Source organism: Lepidochelys olivacea (assembly GCF_965140295.1).
Source record: "Lepidochelys olivacea isolate rLepOli2 genome assembly, chromosome: 14".
Classification (NCBI taxonomy): domain Eukaryota; kingdom Metazoa; phylum Chordata; order Testudines; family Cheloniidae; genus Lepidochelys; species Lepidochelys olivacea.
In genome coordinates, this window is record NC_140424.1 from 36,650,928 (window position 1) to 36,667,299 (window position 16,372).

Here is a 16,372-nt window from a genome sequence, read left to right on the forward strand (position 1 = left end):
TGGTGGAGTTGGGGAGCTGACCCCCGGTAGGTGCAAACAAGTCTTCCTCACACTGAGGGCAGGCGGTGGCGAGGTGCTTCACAGCACTGGGTATTACAGGAAGTGTCACAGCAAAACTGATTAAATTAGTAAGGTTTTTTTTGGTTTTTAACCAAAATGAGTCTCTCACTGAAATGAACGGCTGAAAAAATTTTATTCAAGTTGAATGAAACCTTTTCAATGTGAATTTAAAACATTTCAAGACATTCCCAATTTTTTCCCCCCAAAACTCTTCACCAAATTCAACCTGAATTCCTGAATAGTTTCGCTGCATTTTTTTTTTTTGGCAAATTTACCATTCACTGAAAAAATGTCTCCATGCTCTATCTGTGGGCCATGAGTGACTCTACCTGGGTAATTGTCTACCTGAACTCTGTGGGAGAGGGGATGCATAGAACATTTGCTCCCCACTCTCGTAGATTGCGTTGGATACAGGCTGAGTGTAGTGCTACACAGTGGGATATTTGTGGGAACTCCCAGATTGTGAACTTGGGAACCGCTTGAGAGACGAGGACCCTGGGTGGAGGAATGCTCAGAGGGGTAAGGATGCTGGGTGCTCCTTGTCCCAGGTGCTATATAGCTCAGGCCCCAGGTTTCAATGGCATGGCACAGGCTGATGGTGTTGGGAAAGCAATGAAAATGTTATGTTGAATAATGACCCCTTGAGAGGGCTCTGGATTGACATCCCTTCGCTAAGTGGCTGCAATGTGTAACAGTCACTAGGTAGCAACATTGCAACTTTTATACTATTTATGCTGCTACAACGTCTAATGGACCTTAGATGGCAAAGCAGTGTCCCAAAGGAGTGGGGCATCTCTGCTACTGGGACAAGGTGAGAGCTGAGAGTAATGCAAGAGAAAAGGGCACCTATCGCTACACTTGGCAGAAGTCGGTTTTTATTTGTTTCAATGGATAATATTGATTTAATCCATAAAAATTAAAAAATACTTAAATACATTTTCAGTTGCAGAAAATTATGGGGGATCAGACCGTGGGTGGGTCAGTCAATAGTTATTTAATTACAGAACTTGTTGAGATTCGAAAAGTTAAAGCTTTAAACTGTTAAAACACAAATTTTTAACATCCCATGTCAAAATATACCAAGTAAATATCCTTAAATCAAACTCTAAGTTCTCAAGCAGCATTTTTCGTTATTTGCCGATCTGTAAATTTCAATGGTCATCCATGGAAATTTTTTTTTATCAGTTTGTGTTGGGTGAAATCAACATTTACCAAGAAAAATCTAATTCTTTGAAGCCGAAGTATAGTTCATCCTTTCCTCCTCTTTACCCTCTACAGAATCCTCCTGGCTCTCACTGATGGCGTCTTATGTCTCGCTCGCGATCTATATTTTCCACAATAGACCCCCAGTGTGTATCCCTTACCCAGTGCCGCCACCTAGTGCACAGTATATTGTCTTTATCGTTGGTGCTGCCTGGCTATCTAGCAGCCACAGCACCTCGGCTGAGAACGCTTTTCTGTAGGTGTCCTTTTCTCTTGGCTCTCAATGGGTGCCTGTAACACAACACGGGGGGGTCCTTATTCTCTGCTGCCACCCAGTGGCAGCAAATGTAGAGTGCAGCTGCCCCTTTCCATAGTCCTTATCTTCCACTCTCCTCTAGCAGTCATTACACAGTTTAACGGCCTGTTCCCTCTTCCTTATCTCCGGTCATCTAGGGGTATTCCCAGAATAAAATGGTCCTTTCTCCTTTCATTACCCTCTGCTGCTACCCAGTAGCCATTGTATAATACAGTTGTAACTCTGGCCAGGTCTAAACAGAAATGTGTACCAGTATAGTAATGTTGGTTAGGTTTTTTTAATGACATGTCTACCCCAGCAAAATCCCTAGCGTAGACCGGGGTATAACAACAAAAAATGTGCTCTTACTAATATAGCTTATTTCTTTCAGGGAACCCATCTGTATAAGCTCTACAAGCAAAATCACTTTTTGGCTGATAAAAGCCATGTCTGAGGTAGGAAGACTTTCAGGGAGAGCTCTGCCCACCAACCTTCTTCTAGTTTGTCCTAGATTTCATACCAGAATAACTTTGTCTATTAGGGGGTGTGATTTTTTTTTAACCAATATAATTACACTGGCACAAGCCCTTATACCTGGCAGTTACAGCAACGCAAAGTTTCCTTATACCAGGAGAGCTCTGGCTACAATTCACCAAAATATCATGATCCAAATTCAGCAGGTAAACTACAGTTCAAGTTGATTCTGACTGTAATGATCCCAGTACGGACTCCTCTTACCTGTTTAAATCTTTGCACATCCGTAAATGTTATAAGCGCACGTGACCAAAGACTGAGCGAGAAGAAAGGGCTACACAGCATCTGACTATCAAAGAGCAAAGCAGCTGCGCTCGTCACCATTTCGTCTTTTTTTTTTAAAGTGAGTTTTCTGAATTCTCAGACAATCTAGACCAGGGTTTCTCAACCTGTGGATTGAGACCAAAAATTGTCACCAGAATGTTTCAAAGGTGGCATGGCAGCTCCTGTCCCACAGGGCTGGCTGGGCTCGTCCCCCTGCTCCAGGCACTGCAAGCTCGGGACAGAGGTGGTGCCAGCCCATTGGGGGCCCTAAGCAGGAATATTTGGGGGACCCCCCACAGCACACATACTAATAACTAATAGGGGCCCCCTTGAGCTGCTCAGGGCCCTAAGCGATTGCTTAGTCTGCTTACACCTAGTATCAGCTCTGCTCTGGGGTCCCAGCACCACTCAGGTTTGGCCCAGCCATCATGATGGCGGGAGTCCGGGTAGGCCAAATCTGAGTGAGTGGCACTGCACCCCCATGAGCCAGGTCACACCTCTGGTCACACAAATTTGGTCCAGTCAGGGGGCGGGGCCAAATCTGAGCAGCGCTGCAACCCCGGAGGTGGCAATGCCCAGAGCGGAGAGCCCAGCCCAGCCCAGCCAGCCCTACAGCACAGAAGCTGCAGAAGCCGCCACTTTGGGTCCTGCCCAGTACTCACCCCAACTCCCCTGGGGGGCAGGACCCAGCCAAAACCACCCCAGGGCCTCCCCCGCAGCCTGTTTACTGGGTCGCGACAGGCCATAAACATTTACAAATGGGTCCGGAGCCCAAAGAGGTTGAGAACCACTGATCTGCACGCTTACTGACCATTTTTCTCAGGGTTTCCTTCATCTTCGTTTCTCAGACTGTACATGAAGGGATTGGCCATGGGAGTCTGAACTGTGTAGCAGACAGAGAACACTTTGCTCAGGTCTCTCAGCGTGTTGGGTTTTGGTAGCAGACACGGTGATTATGGTCTCACGCTGAGGTGAGCGGAGCAAATAGGGCAGCCTTTTGCCTCCCGGTGGTGGAAGGGATTCTCAGGATGGTGGAGATGATTCCCACGTAGGATGCCAGGGCGAATGCAAATGGGGGCAGAGTGAGTAAAGCAGCCAGGATGGTGGTTACAAGCTCTAGCTGGTAGGTGTCACTGCAGCAGAGATTTATTATTTTTGTAGATTCACAGAAGAAATGGCAGGTTTCAGAGTAGCAGCCGTGTTAGTCTGTCTTCGCAAAAAGAAAAGGAGGACTTGTGGCACCTTAGAGACTAACCAATTTATTTGAGCATAAGCTTTTGTGAGCTACAGCTCACTTCATTGGGGCCACAAAGATAATTGTGATGTGAAGGACATTGGTGTGGTGCCAGCCAGAAGCCCACTTATCCAAGACCCACTTGCTAGCTGTAGGCATAAACTGCTATTCATAAGGGCTGCATAGTGCACTGGTTTGCATATTGCTAAATACCGATCATAAGACATAGCAGCTAAGAGAACATTCTGTAGCCTCAAAGAAACTAACAAAATAAAATTGTCATTCAGCCTCTGACAGAAATGGTTCAGTCCCCAGTCAGGAGACTGGCCAGCATCCTGGGCAGGACGGCAGAAGTGTAGCAGGTCTCCAAGCAGGACAAGTTCCCCAGGAAGAAGAACATGGGGGTGTGTGAAGATGCTGATCAGTCACAGCTAGCATAACAATGAAGATGTTTCCAGCCACAGTCACTATGCAGATTGCTAGAAATAGCAGGAAGAGAAGGATCTGCAGCTCTGGGAGATTCCCAAATCCCAGGAGGATGAATTCTGTGATGGACGTTTGATTTCACCCTTCTGTGTCTGCCATGGTCTGTATCTGGGGGAGATAAAATAAACTCTCCAAGATAATGAGGATACAGCATTTGTTAAACTTTAAAAACTATACATTTAAAAGCATTTATAGTCAAATGCCCCCATCGCCTTCTGGCTACCAGCCCAGACATTGGCTCGAGAACACAAACTGGGGCAGTGGCATTCATACAATGGAGGTTGATGCTGAACTACCAGGCTGCAGAATCGTTCGAAGGCTACGTCTACACTGGAATTACTCCGCTGTAGCTGCGCTGCTGTTGTGTAGACACTTACTACAGCGATGGAAGGGGTTCTTCTGTCGATGTAGTAAAATCCACCTCTCGAAGAGGTGGTAGGCAGGTCGACTGCAGAACTCTTCTGGTGACCACAGCGAAGTTTAGGCTGGATTAGTTAAATCAGAGAGGGCATGAAATTTTTCACAGCCCTGAGCAATGTAGTTAGGTGAGTTTAACTTTGTAGTGTAGACCAGCCTTTACTCTCCTTTTCTGGCCACATTACTATTCATTGTCATTATGAAAGACTCTGACAATGGATGGTCATTTGGGCCAAGGACAGCCTGTGAAAGTGACTCTCTAGCCCAGTGGCTAGGGCTGTCACCTAGGGTGTGGGTGAGAAGTCCATGCCCCAATGATGACTTAATTATTTAGTGGAATGGCTCCGAGAGGAGAGATTGAGAACACCCCTTGGCTCAGTGCCTAGGGCATTTGCCTGCAACGTTAGAGATCCCTATTCAAATCTTTTCTCGTATGGCCACAGGGGGAGTGGAACCTGGGTCTCTACACAATGCTGAGCACCTTAGCCACTGGACTAAAGCTTATAAGTGAGCGACTTCAGCCTTCTCCTCCAGCTGGTTTGTGAATCTCTTGCTTTGCCCTTGTCAAAATTCCTGAAATGCAAAACAAAAAAATTTGGGACAAAATTAAGCGTTTCCTCTTGTTGCAACATCTCAGAGACGTTTCCAGTCAAAGGTTCCCGTTTTGGTTTTTTTCAGCTCAACTTTTTTTTCTTTGACTTTTCAGTTCACCGTGTCACTTTCGGTTTGACCACAAACTATACGGATATATATTCTTTTCTGAAATTGCAAGTGAACTGAGAACCCCATGATTTGCCCAGCTCTATCAATGACATTTGAAAGTGTGTGAGCAAAACTGATACAGCAATGTGCTGCTAAGTCAGACTCAGATTTGTGTATAGATCCTGATGCATCTGGTTAAAAACAGATTTAGCCTTGCTCCCCAGAATCGGCTCCAAGGAGCCATCACTCGTGGCTTGTAATGGTTATGTCAGCTCCCCAGGAGGAGTCTGGCAAATGGAGGTGTGCAGATGGGCTTCCCTTCAAAAATTTCCCCTCTTCCCCAGCAGAACCCAATGCTCCATGAATGTGGCTTTGCCAGTCCAAAACCTCACCTCTGAAGCCTTTTTAGGCAGGCATTTGTTTGATTTCATTTGTGTTGTACCATGCAGATCAGTTTTTATGTTGCTATATGATCATCACTAACTTTTGGATTTCTCTGCTAATGGATATTGATTCAATCTGTTCAGTGACATTCTGAAAACTGAACAATAAAATCTCCATTAATATCCACACGAGCAAAGTCGTTCATTTAGAAGGGATATAAACTCACAGGATTCTGAAAATATGCCAGCTATCATGTCTAAGGGTTTGTTTTTTTCACATTTCCTTTTTATCCTTTTTCCTTTTCCCACTCTGAACTTCTGCAACTTTGAAGAAGTTAGAGAGGGAAGAGGAAAAATTCAAGTCTGTTACTTTGCCACTTTTTTGCAACTTTTCAAACTTTGAGGAAGTTTTAGAAAGTCACTGAGGGTATGTCTACACTATGAAATTAAGTCGAATTTATAGAAGTCGGTTTTTTAGAAATCGGTTTTATATATTCGAGTGTGTGTGTCCTCACAGAAAATGCTTTAAGTGCATTAAGTGCATTAACTCGGTGGAGTGCTTCCACAGTACCGAGGCTAGAGTTGACTTCCGGAGTGTTGCACTGTGGGTAGCTATCGCACAGTTCCCGCAGTCTCCACTGGCCATTGGAATTCTGGGTTGAGATCCCAATGCCTGATGAGGCTAAAACATTGTCATGGGTGGTTCTGGTACATATCGTCAGGCCCCCATTCCCTCCCTCCCTCCGTGAAAGCAGCAGCAGACAATCGTTTTGCGCCTTTTTTCTTGAGTTACCTGTGCAGACGCCATACCACGGCAAGCATGGAGCCCACTCAGGTAACCGTCACCGTATGTCTCCTGGGTGCTGGCAGACGTGGTACGGCATTGCTACACAGCAGCAGCAACCCATTGTTTTGTGGCAGCAGATGGTACAGTAGGACTGGTAACCGTCATCGTCATGTCTGAGGTGCTCCTGGTCGCCTCTGTGAGGTCGATCAGGAGCGCCTGGGCAGACATGGGCGCAGGGACTAAATTTGGAGTGACTTGAGCAGGTCATTCTCTTTAGTCCTGCAGTCAGTCCTATTGAACCGTCTTATGGTGAGCGGGCAGGCGATACGGACTGCTAGCAGTCGTACTGTACCATCTTCTGCCGAGCAGCCATGAGATGTGGATGGCATGCAGTCCTTCTGCACTGTCTGCTGCCAGCCAAAGATGTAAAAGATAGATGGAGTGGATCAAAACAAGAAATAGACCAGATTTGTTTTGTACTCATTTGCTTCCCCCGCTCCCCTGTCTAGGGGACTCATTCTTCTAGGTCACACTGCAGTCACTCACAGAGAAGGTGCAGCGAGGTAAATCTAGCCATGTATCAATCAGAGGCCAGGCTAACCTTCTTGTTCCAATAAGAACGATAACTTAGGTGCACCACTTCTTATTGGAACCCTCCGTGAAGTCCTGCCTGAAATACTCATTGATGTAAAGCCACCCCCTTTGTTGATTTTAATTCCCTGTAAGCCAACCCTATAAGCCATGTCGTCAGTCACCCCTCCCTCCGTCAGAGCAACGGCAGACAATCGTTCCGTGCCTTTTTTCTGTGCGGACGCCATACCAAGGCAAGCATGGAGGCCGCTCAGCTCACTTTGGCAATTAGGAGCACATTAAACACCACACGCATTTTCCAGCAGTATATGCAGCACCAGAACCTGGCAGAGCGATACTGGGCAAGGAGGCGACGTCAGCACGGTCACATGAGTGATCAGGACATGGACACAGATTTCTCTGAAAGCATGGGCCCTGCCAATGCATGCATCATGGTGCTAATGGGGCAGGTTCATGCTGTGGAACGCCGATTCTGGGCTCGGGAAACAAGCACAGACTGGTGGGACCGCATAGTGTTGCAGGTCTGGGACGATTCCCAGTGGCTGTGAAACTTTCACATGCATAAGGGCACTTTCATGGAACTTTGTGACTTGCTTTCCCCTGCCCTGAAGCGCATGAATACCAAGATGAGAGCAGCCCTCACAGTTGAGAAGTGAGTGGCGATAGCCCTATGGAAGCTTGCAACGCCAGACAGCTACCGGTCAGTTGGGAATCAATCTGGAGTGGGCAAATCTACTGTGGGGGCTGCTGTGATGCAAGTATCCCACGCAATCAAAGATCTGCTGATATCAAGGTTAGTGACCCTGGGAAATGTGCAGGTCATAGTGGATGGCTTTGCTGCAATGGGATTCCCTAACTGTGGTGGGGCCATAGACGGAACCCATATCCCTATCTTGGCACCGGAGCACCAAGCCGCCGAGTACATAAACTGCAAGGGGTACTTTTCAACAGTGCTGCAAGCTCCGGTGGATCACAAGGGACGTTTCACCAACATCAACGTGGGATGGCCGGGAAAGGTACATGACGCTCGCATCTTTATAGAATCATAGAATATCAGGGTTGGAAGGGACCTCAGGAGGTCATCTAGTCCAACCCCCTGCTCAAAAGCAGGACCAATCCCCAATTAAATCATCCCAGCCAGGGCTTTGTCAAGCCTCACCTTAAAAACTTCTAAGGAAGGAGATTCCACCACCTCCCTAGGCAACGCATTCCAGTGTTTCACCACGCTCCTAGTGAAAGTTTTTCCTAATATCCAACCTAAACCTCCCCCACTGCAACTTGAGACCATTACTCCTTGTCCTGTCCTCTTCTACCACTGAGAATAGTCTAGAACCATCCTCTCTGGAACCACCTCTCAGGTAGTTGAAAGCAGCTATCAAATCCCCCCTCATTCTTCTCTTCTGCAGACTAAACAATCCCAGTTCCCTCAGCCTCCCTCATAACTCATGTGTTCCAGACCCCTAATCATTTTTGTTGCCCTTCCCTGGACTCTTTCCAATTTATCCACATCCTTCTTGTAGTGTGGGGCCCAAAACTGGACACAGTACTCCAGATGAGGCCTCACCAATGTCGAATAGAGGGGGACGATCACGTCCCTCGATCTGCTCACTATGCCCCTACTTATACATCCCAAAATGCCATTGGCCTTCTTGGCAACAAGGGCACACTGCTGACTCATATCCAGCTTCTCGTCCACTGTCACCCCTAGGTCCTTTTCTGCAGAACTGCTGCCTAGCCATTCGGTCCCTAGTCTGTAGCTGTGCATTGGGTTCTTCCGTCTTAAGTGCAGGACCCTGCACTTATCCTTATTGAACCTCATCAGATTTCTTTTGGCCCAATCCTCCAATTTGTCTAGGTCCCTCTGTATCCCATCCCTGCCCTCCAGCGTATCTACCATTCCTCCCAGTTTAGTATCATCCGCAAATTTGCTGAGAGTGCAATCCACACCATCCTCCAGATCATTTATGAAGATATTGAACAAAACCGGCCCCAGGACCGACCCCTGGGGCACTCCACTTGACACCGGCTGCCAACTAGACATGGAGCCATTGATCACTACCCGTTGAGCCCGACAGGTAGTCAGGAGCTATTCAACTACAGGCTGAGCAAGTGCAGAATGGTGGTAGACTGTGCATTTGGATGTTTAAAGGTGCGCTGGCGCAGTTTATTGACTTGCTTAGACCTCAGCGAAACCAATATTCCCACTGTTATTACTGCTTGCTGTGCACTCCACAATATCTGTGAGAGTAAGGGAGAGACATTTATGGTGGGGTGGGAGGCTGAGGCAAATCGCCTGGCTTCTGGTTACACGCAGCCAGACACCAGGACTGTTAGAAGAGCACAGGAGGGCGCAGTACGCATCAGAGAAGCTTTGAAAACCAGTTTCATGACTGGCCAGGCTACGGTGTGCAAGTTCTCTTTGTTTCTCCTGGATGAAACCCCCCGCCCCTTGGTTCACTCTACTTCCCTGTAAGCTAACCAGCGTCCCCTCCTCCCTTCGATCACTGCTTGCAGAGGCAATAAAGTCATTGTTGCTTCACATTCATGCATTCTTTATTCATTCATCACACAAATAGGGGGATGACTACCAAGGTAGCCCAGGAGGGATGGTGGAGGAGGGAAGGAAAATGCCACACAGCACTTTAAAAGTTTACAACTTTAAAATTTATTGAATGCTTCTGGTTTTTGGGCAATCCTCTGTGGTGGAGTGGCTGGTTGGCCAGAGGCCCCCCCACCGCGTTTTTGGGCTTCTGGGTGTGGAGGCTATGGAACTTGGGAAGGAGGGCGGTTGGTTACACAGTGGCTGTAGTGGAAACTGTGCTGCAGGTGCCTTTGCTGCAGCTCAGCCATACACTGGAGCATACTGGTTTGATCCTCCAGCAGCCTCAGCATTGAATCCTGCCTCCTCTTATCATGCTGCCGCCACATTTGAGCTTCAGCCCTCTCTTCAGCCCGCCACTTACACTCTTCAGCCCCCCACCTCTCCTCCCGGTCATTTTGTGCTTTCCTGCACTCTGACATTATTTGCCTCCACGCATTCGTCTGTGCTCTGTCAGTGTGGGAGGACAGCATGAGCTCGGAGAACATTTCATCACGAGTGCAATTTTTTTTCTTTCTAATCTTCTCTAGCCTCTGGGAAGGAGAAGATCCTGTGATCATTGAAACACATGCAGCTGGTGGAGAAAAAAAAAGGGACAACGGTATTTAAAAAGACACATTTTATAAAACAGTGGCTACACTCTTTCAGGGTAAACCTTGCTGTTAACATTACATACATAGCACATGTGCTTTCGTTACAAGGTTGCATTTTGCCTCCCCCACACCGCGTGGCTACCCCCTCAACCCTCCCCGCTCTCTGTGGTTAAAAGCGGGGAACATTTCTGTTCAGCTACAGGCAAACAGCCCAGCAGGAACGGGCACCTCTGAGTGACCCCTGAAGAAAAGCACCCTATTTCAACCAGGTGACCATGAATGATATCTCACTCTCCTGAAGATAACACAGAGAGATAAAGAAAGGATGTTGTTTGAACGCCAGCAAACATACACTGCAATGCTTTGTTGTACAATGATTCCTGAGTACATGTTACTGGCCTGGAGTGGTAAAGTGTCATACCATGGAGGACGCAATAAGGCTGCCCTCCCCAGAAACCTTTTGCAAAGGCTTTGGGAGTACATCCAGGAGAGCCGCGAATGCCAGGGCAAATTAATCCTTTCACATGCTTGCTTTTAAACCATGTATAGTATTTTAAAAGGTACACTCACTGGAGGTCTCTTCTCTGCCTGCCGGGTCCAGGAGGCAGCCTTGGATGGATTCGGGGTGACAGCCAGGTCCAGGGTGAGAAACAGTTCCTGGCTGTCGGGAAAACCGGTTTCTCTGCTTGCTTGCTGTGAGCTATCTACAACCCCATCATCATCATCTTCCTCATCCCCAAAACCTGCTTCCATGTTGCCTCCATCTCCATTGAAGGAGTCAAACAACACGGCTGGGGTAGTGGTGGCTGAACCCCCTAAAATGACATGCAGCTCATCATAGAAGCGGCATGTTTGGGGCTCTGACCCGGAGCGGCCGTTTGCCTCTCTGGTTTTCTGGTAGGCTTGCCTCAGCTCCTTAAGTTTCCTTAAGTTTCACGCGGCACTGCTTCGGGTCCCTGTTATGGCCTCTGTCCTTCATGCCCTGGGAGATTTTGACAAAGGTTTTGGCATTTCAAAAACTGGAACGGAGTTCTGACAGCACGGATTCCTCTCCCCATACAGCGATCAGATCCCGGACTTCCCATTCAGTCCATGCTGGAGCTCTTTTGCGAGTCTGGGACTCCATCATGGTCACCTCTGCTGATGAGCTCTGCATGGTCACCTGCAGCTTGCCACGTTGGCCAAACAGGAAATGAGATTCAGAAGTTCGTGATTCTTTTCCTGTCTACCTGGCCAGTGCATCTGAGTTGAGAGTGCTGTCCAGAGCAGTCACAATGGAGCACTCTGGGATAGCTCCCAGAGGCCAATACCATCAAATTGTGACCACAGTACCCCAAATTCGACCCGGCAAGGCCGATTTAAGCGCTAATCCACTTGTCAGGGGTGGAGTACGGAAATCAATTTTAAGAGCCCTTTAAGTCGAAATAAAGGGCTTCATTGTGTGGACGGGTGCAGGTTTACATCGATTTAATGCAGCTAAATTCGACCTAAAGTCCTAGTGTAGACCAGGGCTTAGGCAGCTCTGAAAATCTCAGCTGTAAACCTTATTTCTAGAATTAATGTTATTTCTTGACTGTCAACATAACATTCCCCCACTAAAAAGAGTGATTTTAGGATTAGACGTTTCTTCCCTCTCCAGAACTTTCCCTTTGAGATTAGAAATTTGACTCTAAGGTTTAGTTGTAGACAATGTCCGAATACTAACTTTCCCTTGCCTGTTACGTTCCCCACAGCAGATGTGCGTCAAGAGACTGCACCTTCCCACAGAAGGATATTTAGTGAATCAGAAAAGATCCTCCCCATTTGGTGGAGGGTATGAAACACATGGCACATTATCAGATATAACAGAGCCATGGTAGCCCATCTAGGCTGGGAACATGGAAGTACATGAATGCAGTGGGGAGAGAAGAGGGACTGAATAACCTGGATCACAGTGTCTGAACTTCTGAGTGAGGAGGTGACAGACTCCAGCTGCTGATGGAGGTAAATCAACCTTTTCCTCCCTGCTTCTTGAAGCCATGTAAGTTTGCTAGGTAACTAATTCCATTGGAACCTAAGGGGAATTTGGCAATGATCTTTCTTAAACTCCCAACCCAACAGAATTTGGAAGAAGGAAAGACCTCTCAGGTCACTACTGTCTTAGCTCTTTGTATGGCCCCCATCACCAGGGTATCTGGGCACCTCATGGAACTGAATGTAGCTAATTTCCCACCTCCCTGTGAGGTGCTATTGTCCCTGCTTCACAGATGGGGACCGGACGCCCAGAGGGACAGATTTATAGAGGTATTTCAGCACCTAAAGACAGCAGACACCCCTAGTGGGATTTGTAATCGATGGGAGTTTGGTACCGCACCTACTCGAGCACCAATGTGCATTTTTAGGAACCTACCGGCCTTTGGAAATCCTCCAAAGGAGTTTGTGACAAAGGAGGGAATTGAACCAACATCTGCCAAGTCCAAAGTGAGATCTTCAAACACTGGAGCGTCCTTCACTCCACTTTAAACTGTCCTCCCTACTAAATACAGGATTGTGCCCTTCATGACAGCTCCCACCTCCCTGCAGCATTGAGAGCATTAGTGAGATGATGGGTAAAGCAGAGCTGATGTTTGCTGCTGTGCTCAGTGCTCAGGGTGCCGACATTGGCTATAAGAAGACTGGGCAGAATTTGACTTTTTATTCCTTTTGTGCCCTTTAGACGGTTAATATTGGGATTTTTTAAAAGATTTTTCTAACTTTTAAGTATTAATTTTTTACAGTTGCAGGAAATACAGTGGGGGGCAGGGTTGGGATCACGGTTAGGGCAGGGCTGCAGGGGACTCCCAGCAGTGACAGCGGAGATGCTGGTGGCTCATGCACCGCCGAGGGGTCCAAGACACCAAGGTGAAAGGGGAGGGAAGGCGGCTGCTCTGGCCCAGTGGAGCAGAGATCCTTGGCCAGGGCTGTGAGGAGGGGGAGAACGATGAGCCCCGGGCAGTGGCAGAGGCCACCCTGTTGAATGGCTCCATCCATGGGCAGAAGCCATCCAGCAGCAGGGTGGCCTCCCTCATAGCCAGGGACAACTCCTCCATCTCACAGCCCAGGCTCAGGGTCTCAACTCTGGCTCGCCAAGACCGCAGCCTGCCCTGCACCTTGTGCCTTCAGGGATGGGTGTCACCAGCCCTGCAGCCATACAGGGAGCTCTGTGCACCTCTGCTGTCACTGCCCCACTCGCTCACCGCAGTGAGAGCTGGGGGCAGAGGGTCCCTGCCCAGCCACAGGGCCAGTGACTCCCATCCCTGCCGGTGCGATGCAGAGGGGAGGCTGCACTAATGATGCCTGTTACCGATATTTTTTTATTTGGTTTTGCTGTGTCAGCTGATATCAACGTTTACCAACGTCTGTCAATGGAAATCAAATCCTGCCGAGCCAAACTATGAGTGTCAAAGAAGGCTAAAGGCATTAGCTGTCCAAATCCCTTTGAAATCAATGGGTCCCATCCTTGAAGTCAGTGGGAAATTTTATCTTTGACATCCACAAGAGAAGGCTCAGACTGGACAGAATTATTCCCGGTTTGTAAAAATAACTGTGCAGAATCAGGTCCTTACTTAGCAGTTAATAAGGATTAGTAAATTGGTCCAATAAAAGATATATTACCTCATCCACATGTCTCTTTGAATTAGTAATGGCACGAGGCAGTGATGGCAGATACAACAGCCACAAACAAAGGGAGAATTCATATCTTTTTAACCAAATATAAAGGGGAAAAAAAAGAATAAAAGGTAATGCTGATAAAAAAAAATCTGATGAAATAGTTTTCTATCAGGAAAAATATCAACTCCTCAAGATGGAAATGGTCCCATGGGACCATATTTTATTTCTAGGAAACTTTGTTTCCTAAAGAAAGTTATTGTATGTTTTATAAAATGAAATAAAATTTTAAAAAAATAAATTTTACTTTAAAATATACAAATAAAATACAATACAAATATAAAAAACAAGTAATCTAAAAATGTATTTTATTTCTAGATATATATTTTAAAGTCAATTAGAATGAAAACCAACATTTGAAATCATGGAATTGCCCATGAAATTGAAATTTGTAAGAAACATTTTCATGTTATTAGAGAAATGGAGAACCTAAATTTCCAACAGAAATCATTCATGCAAAATAGTGTAAATCTTTAGCTAAATTGGTGGTTTCTAGCTGTTTTGTGTTTGTTTTGTTTTGTTTTTAAATAAAGTTTGGGTAACTGTGTGTGGTTAGTAGTAACATTTCCACCACTAGGGGCTAACTGCAGAGATTTCAGATTTTCCTTTCTGCATAAGATGGTCACCTGGCTGGGTCTTTGGATGCAGAGTATCCTACTGCAGAACTATGAAATGTTATCATAGGGGTGGACAGGTAGTCCTGTTTGTTTAGGATAAATTTTTCAAAAGGCGCTAATAAAATTAGGCTACCCATTTCCCTTACAATTCACTTGCAGTTGGCTGCCCACCCATTGCAATTCCCAGCCCTATTTGCTTGGTTGGTTTCTTTTTTGTGACTTCCCATAAAATCCTGACCGATTTCAGCAGTGGAACTCCAGCCTATTTTGTTCTGCTTTTAGACACCAGGAAGTGGTGTGTATGACTATTTGAACCAATATCTTTCTAATCTGTCTCCTCTGTGTGTGTCTGTACTGTTGTATCTGAGCCCCATCACAATAGTATTTGAGTGCTTGGTGCCGTCTGTCAAGGTACTGCACAGATTTTCAGAGAGATTCACATTTTGTTTAACCTGCAGTCTGCTCAGATATGAAATCTATCCCAGGGATCAAGAGAGATGGCATTTCCCCTCCCCTGGACTTCATTCTCCACTCTGTTATTGTTCCAGTAGCCAGCAGAGGAAGACAATGAAAACAATGCTAACATTTTATTAAGTGAATGTTGTCCATTTATGTCGCTGAGTTATTTTCTTTCCCGTAGACACGTGCCATGGCGAATCCAGAACAGGGAAATCAAACGTCCATCACAGAATTCATCCTCCTAGGATTCAGCACTCTCCCTGAACTTCGGATCCTTTTCCTGGTGTTTCTCATGATCTACATTGCAACCATGGCCATTAACCTCCTCATCGTGGCGCTAGTTGTGGCTGATCAGAGCCTTCACACCCCCATGTACTTCTTCTTGGGGAACTTGTCCTGCTTGGAGACCTGCTACACCTCCACCCTCCTGCCGAGGATGCTGGTCGGTCTCCTGACTGAGGACAGGACTATTTCATTTAGTGGGTGTCTCTCACAGTATTATTTCTTTGGTTCTATGGCTGCCACAGAATGCCTTCTCTTAGCGGTGATGTCTTATGATCGGTATTTAGCCATCCACAAACCACTTCACTACGCAGCCTGTATGAGAGGCAGGTCTTGCCTCCAGCTTGCAGGTGGCACTTGGATAGGTGGCTTCCTAGCTAATAGTATAACAACATTGTCAATGTCACAGTTAACTTTCTGTGGCCCCAATGGTATTGACCATTTCTTTTGTGATCTTATCCCCCTTGTAAAACTCTCCTGCAATGACCCTCAGGTGATGGAAATGTTGGCTTTCACACTCTGCTTGATTTTCACACTGGTCCCATTCCTACTTACCTTGATGTCCTACATCTGCATCATTGTGACCATCCTGAGAATCCCTTCCACCACCGGGAGGCAAAGGGCCTTTTCCACCTGCTCCTCCCACCTCATTGTGGTGACCATTTATTATGGAACTCTACTGATTGCCTATATGTTCCCAGCAACCAACACCCTGAGAGACTTCAAGAAAGTTCTCTCTGTCATCTACACTGTCCTGACTCCCCTGGTCAATCCACTGATCTACAGCCTGAGAAACAAAGAGGTCAAGGAGGCCCTGAGGAAAGCTCTCAGGAAATGCAGGGTTGGACAATGCTAGCTGATCGGTTTCCTTATGTTAAAATGAAATAGATAAGTTTGATTCTGCCCCTAAAATCAGACCACTAAAGTTAAAAGGTCACATTTCCATTCTCTTCAATGGGGTTCATGTCATGCTCCTAGGAGAAATGGAGGTGCATAGACCTTTTAAAAACCTGTTATTTTTAGGACCAATATTAGATACCACAGGTGAGGTACAGCTCAGCTGGTGGGAGACTTGAACTGGTGGCTACTTGAAATAAAGAGAACAAATGGAGATTGGGCTCAGCGGGAGGGTGCAGGCTAAATGGATGCAAATGGAATGCTGAGCATCCATCCCTTGTA

The 16,372-nt window shown here is 46.7% G+C and overlaps 1 protein-coding gene across 1 annotated transcript; it reads left to right on the plus strand.

Annotated features, from left to right (window-relative positions):
* Positions 1-15,098: 15,098 nt before the first annotated feature.
* Positions 15,099-16,049, plus strand: LOC311530645 (olfactory receptor 11A1-like; the record flags this gene model as incomplete). Its single annotated transcript, XM_084647469.1, has 1 exon — positions 15,099-16,049. The coding sequence occupies exon 1, from the start codon at positions 15,102-15,104 to the stop codon at positions 16,047-16,049; it is 948 nt and encodes a 315-aa protein (XP_084503595.1). The 5' UTR covers positions 15,099-15,101.
* Positions 16,050-16,372: the final 323 nt, after the last annotated feature.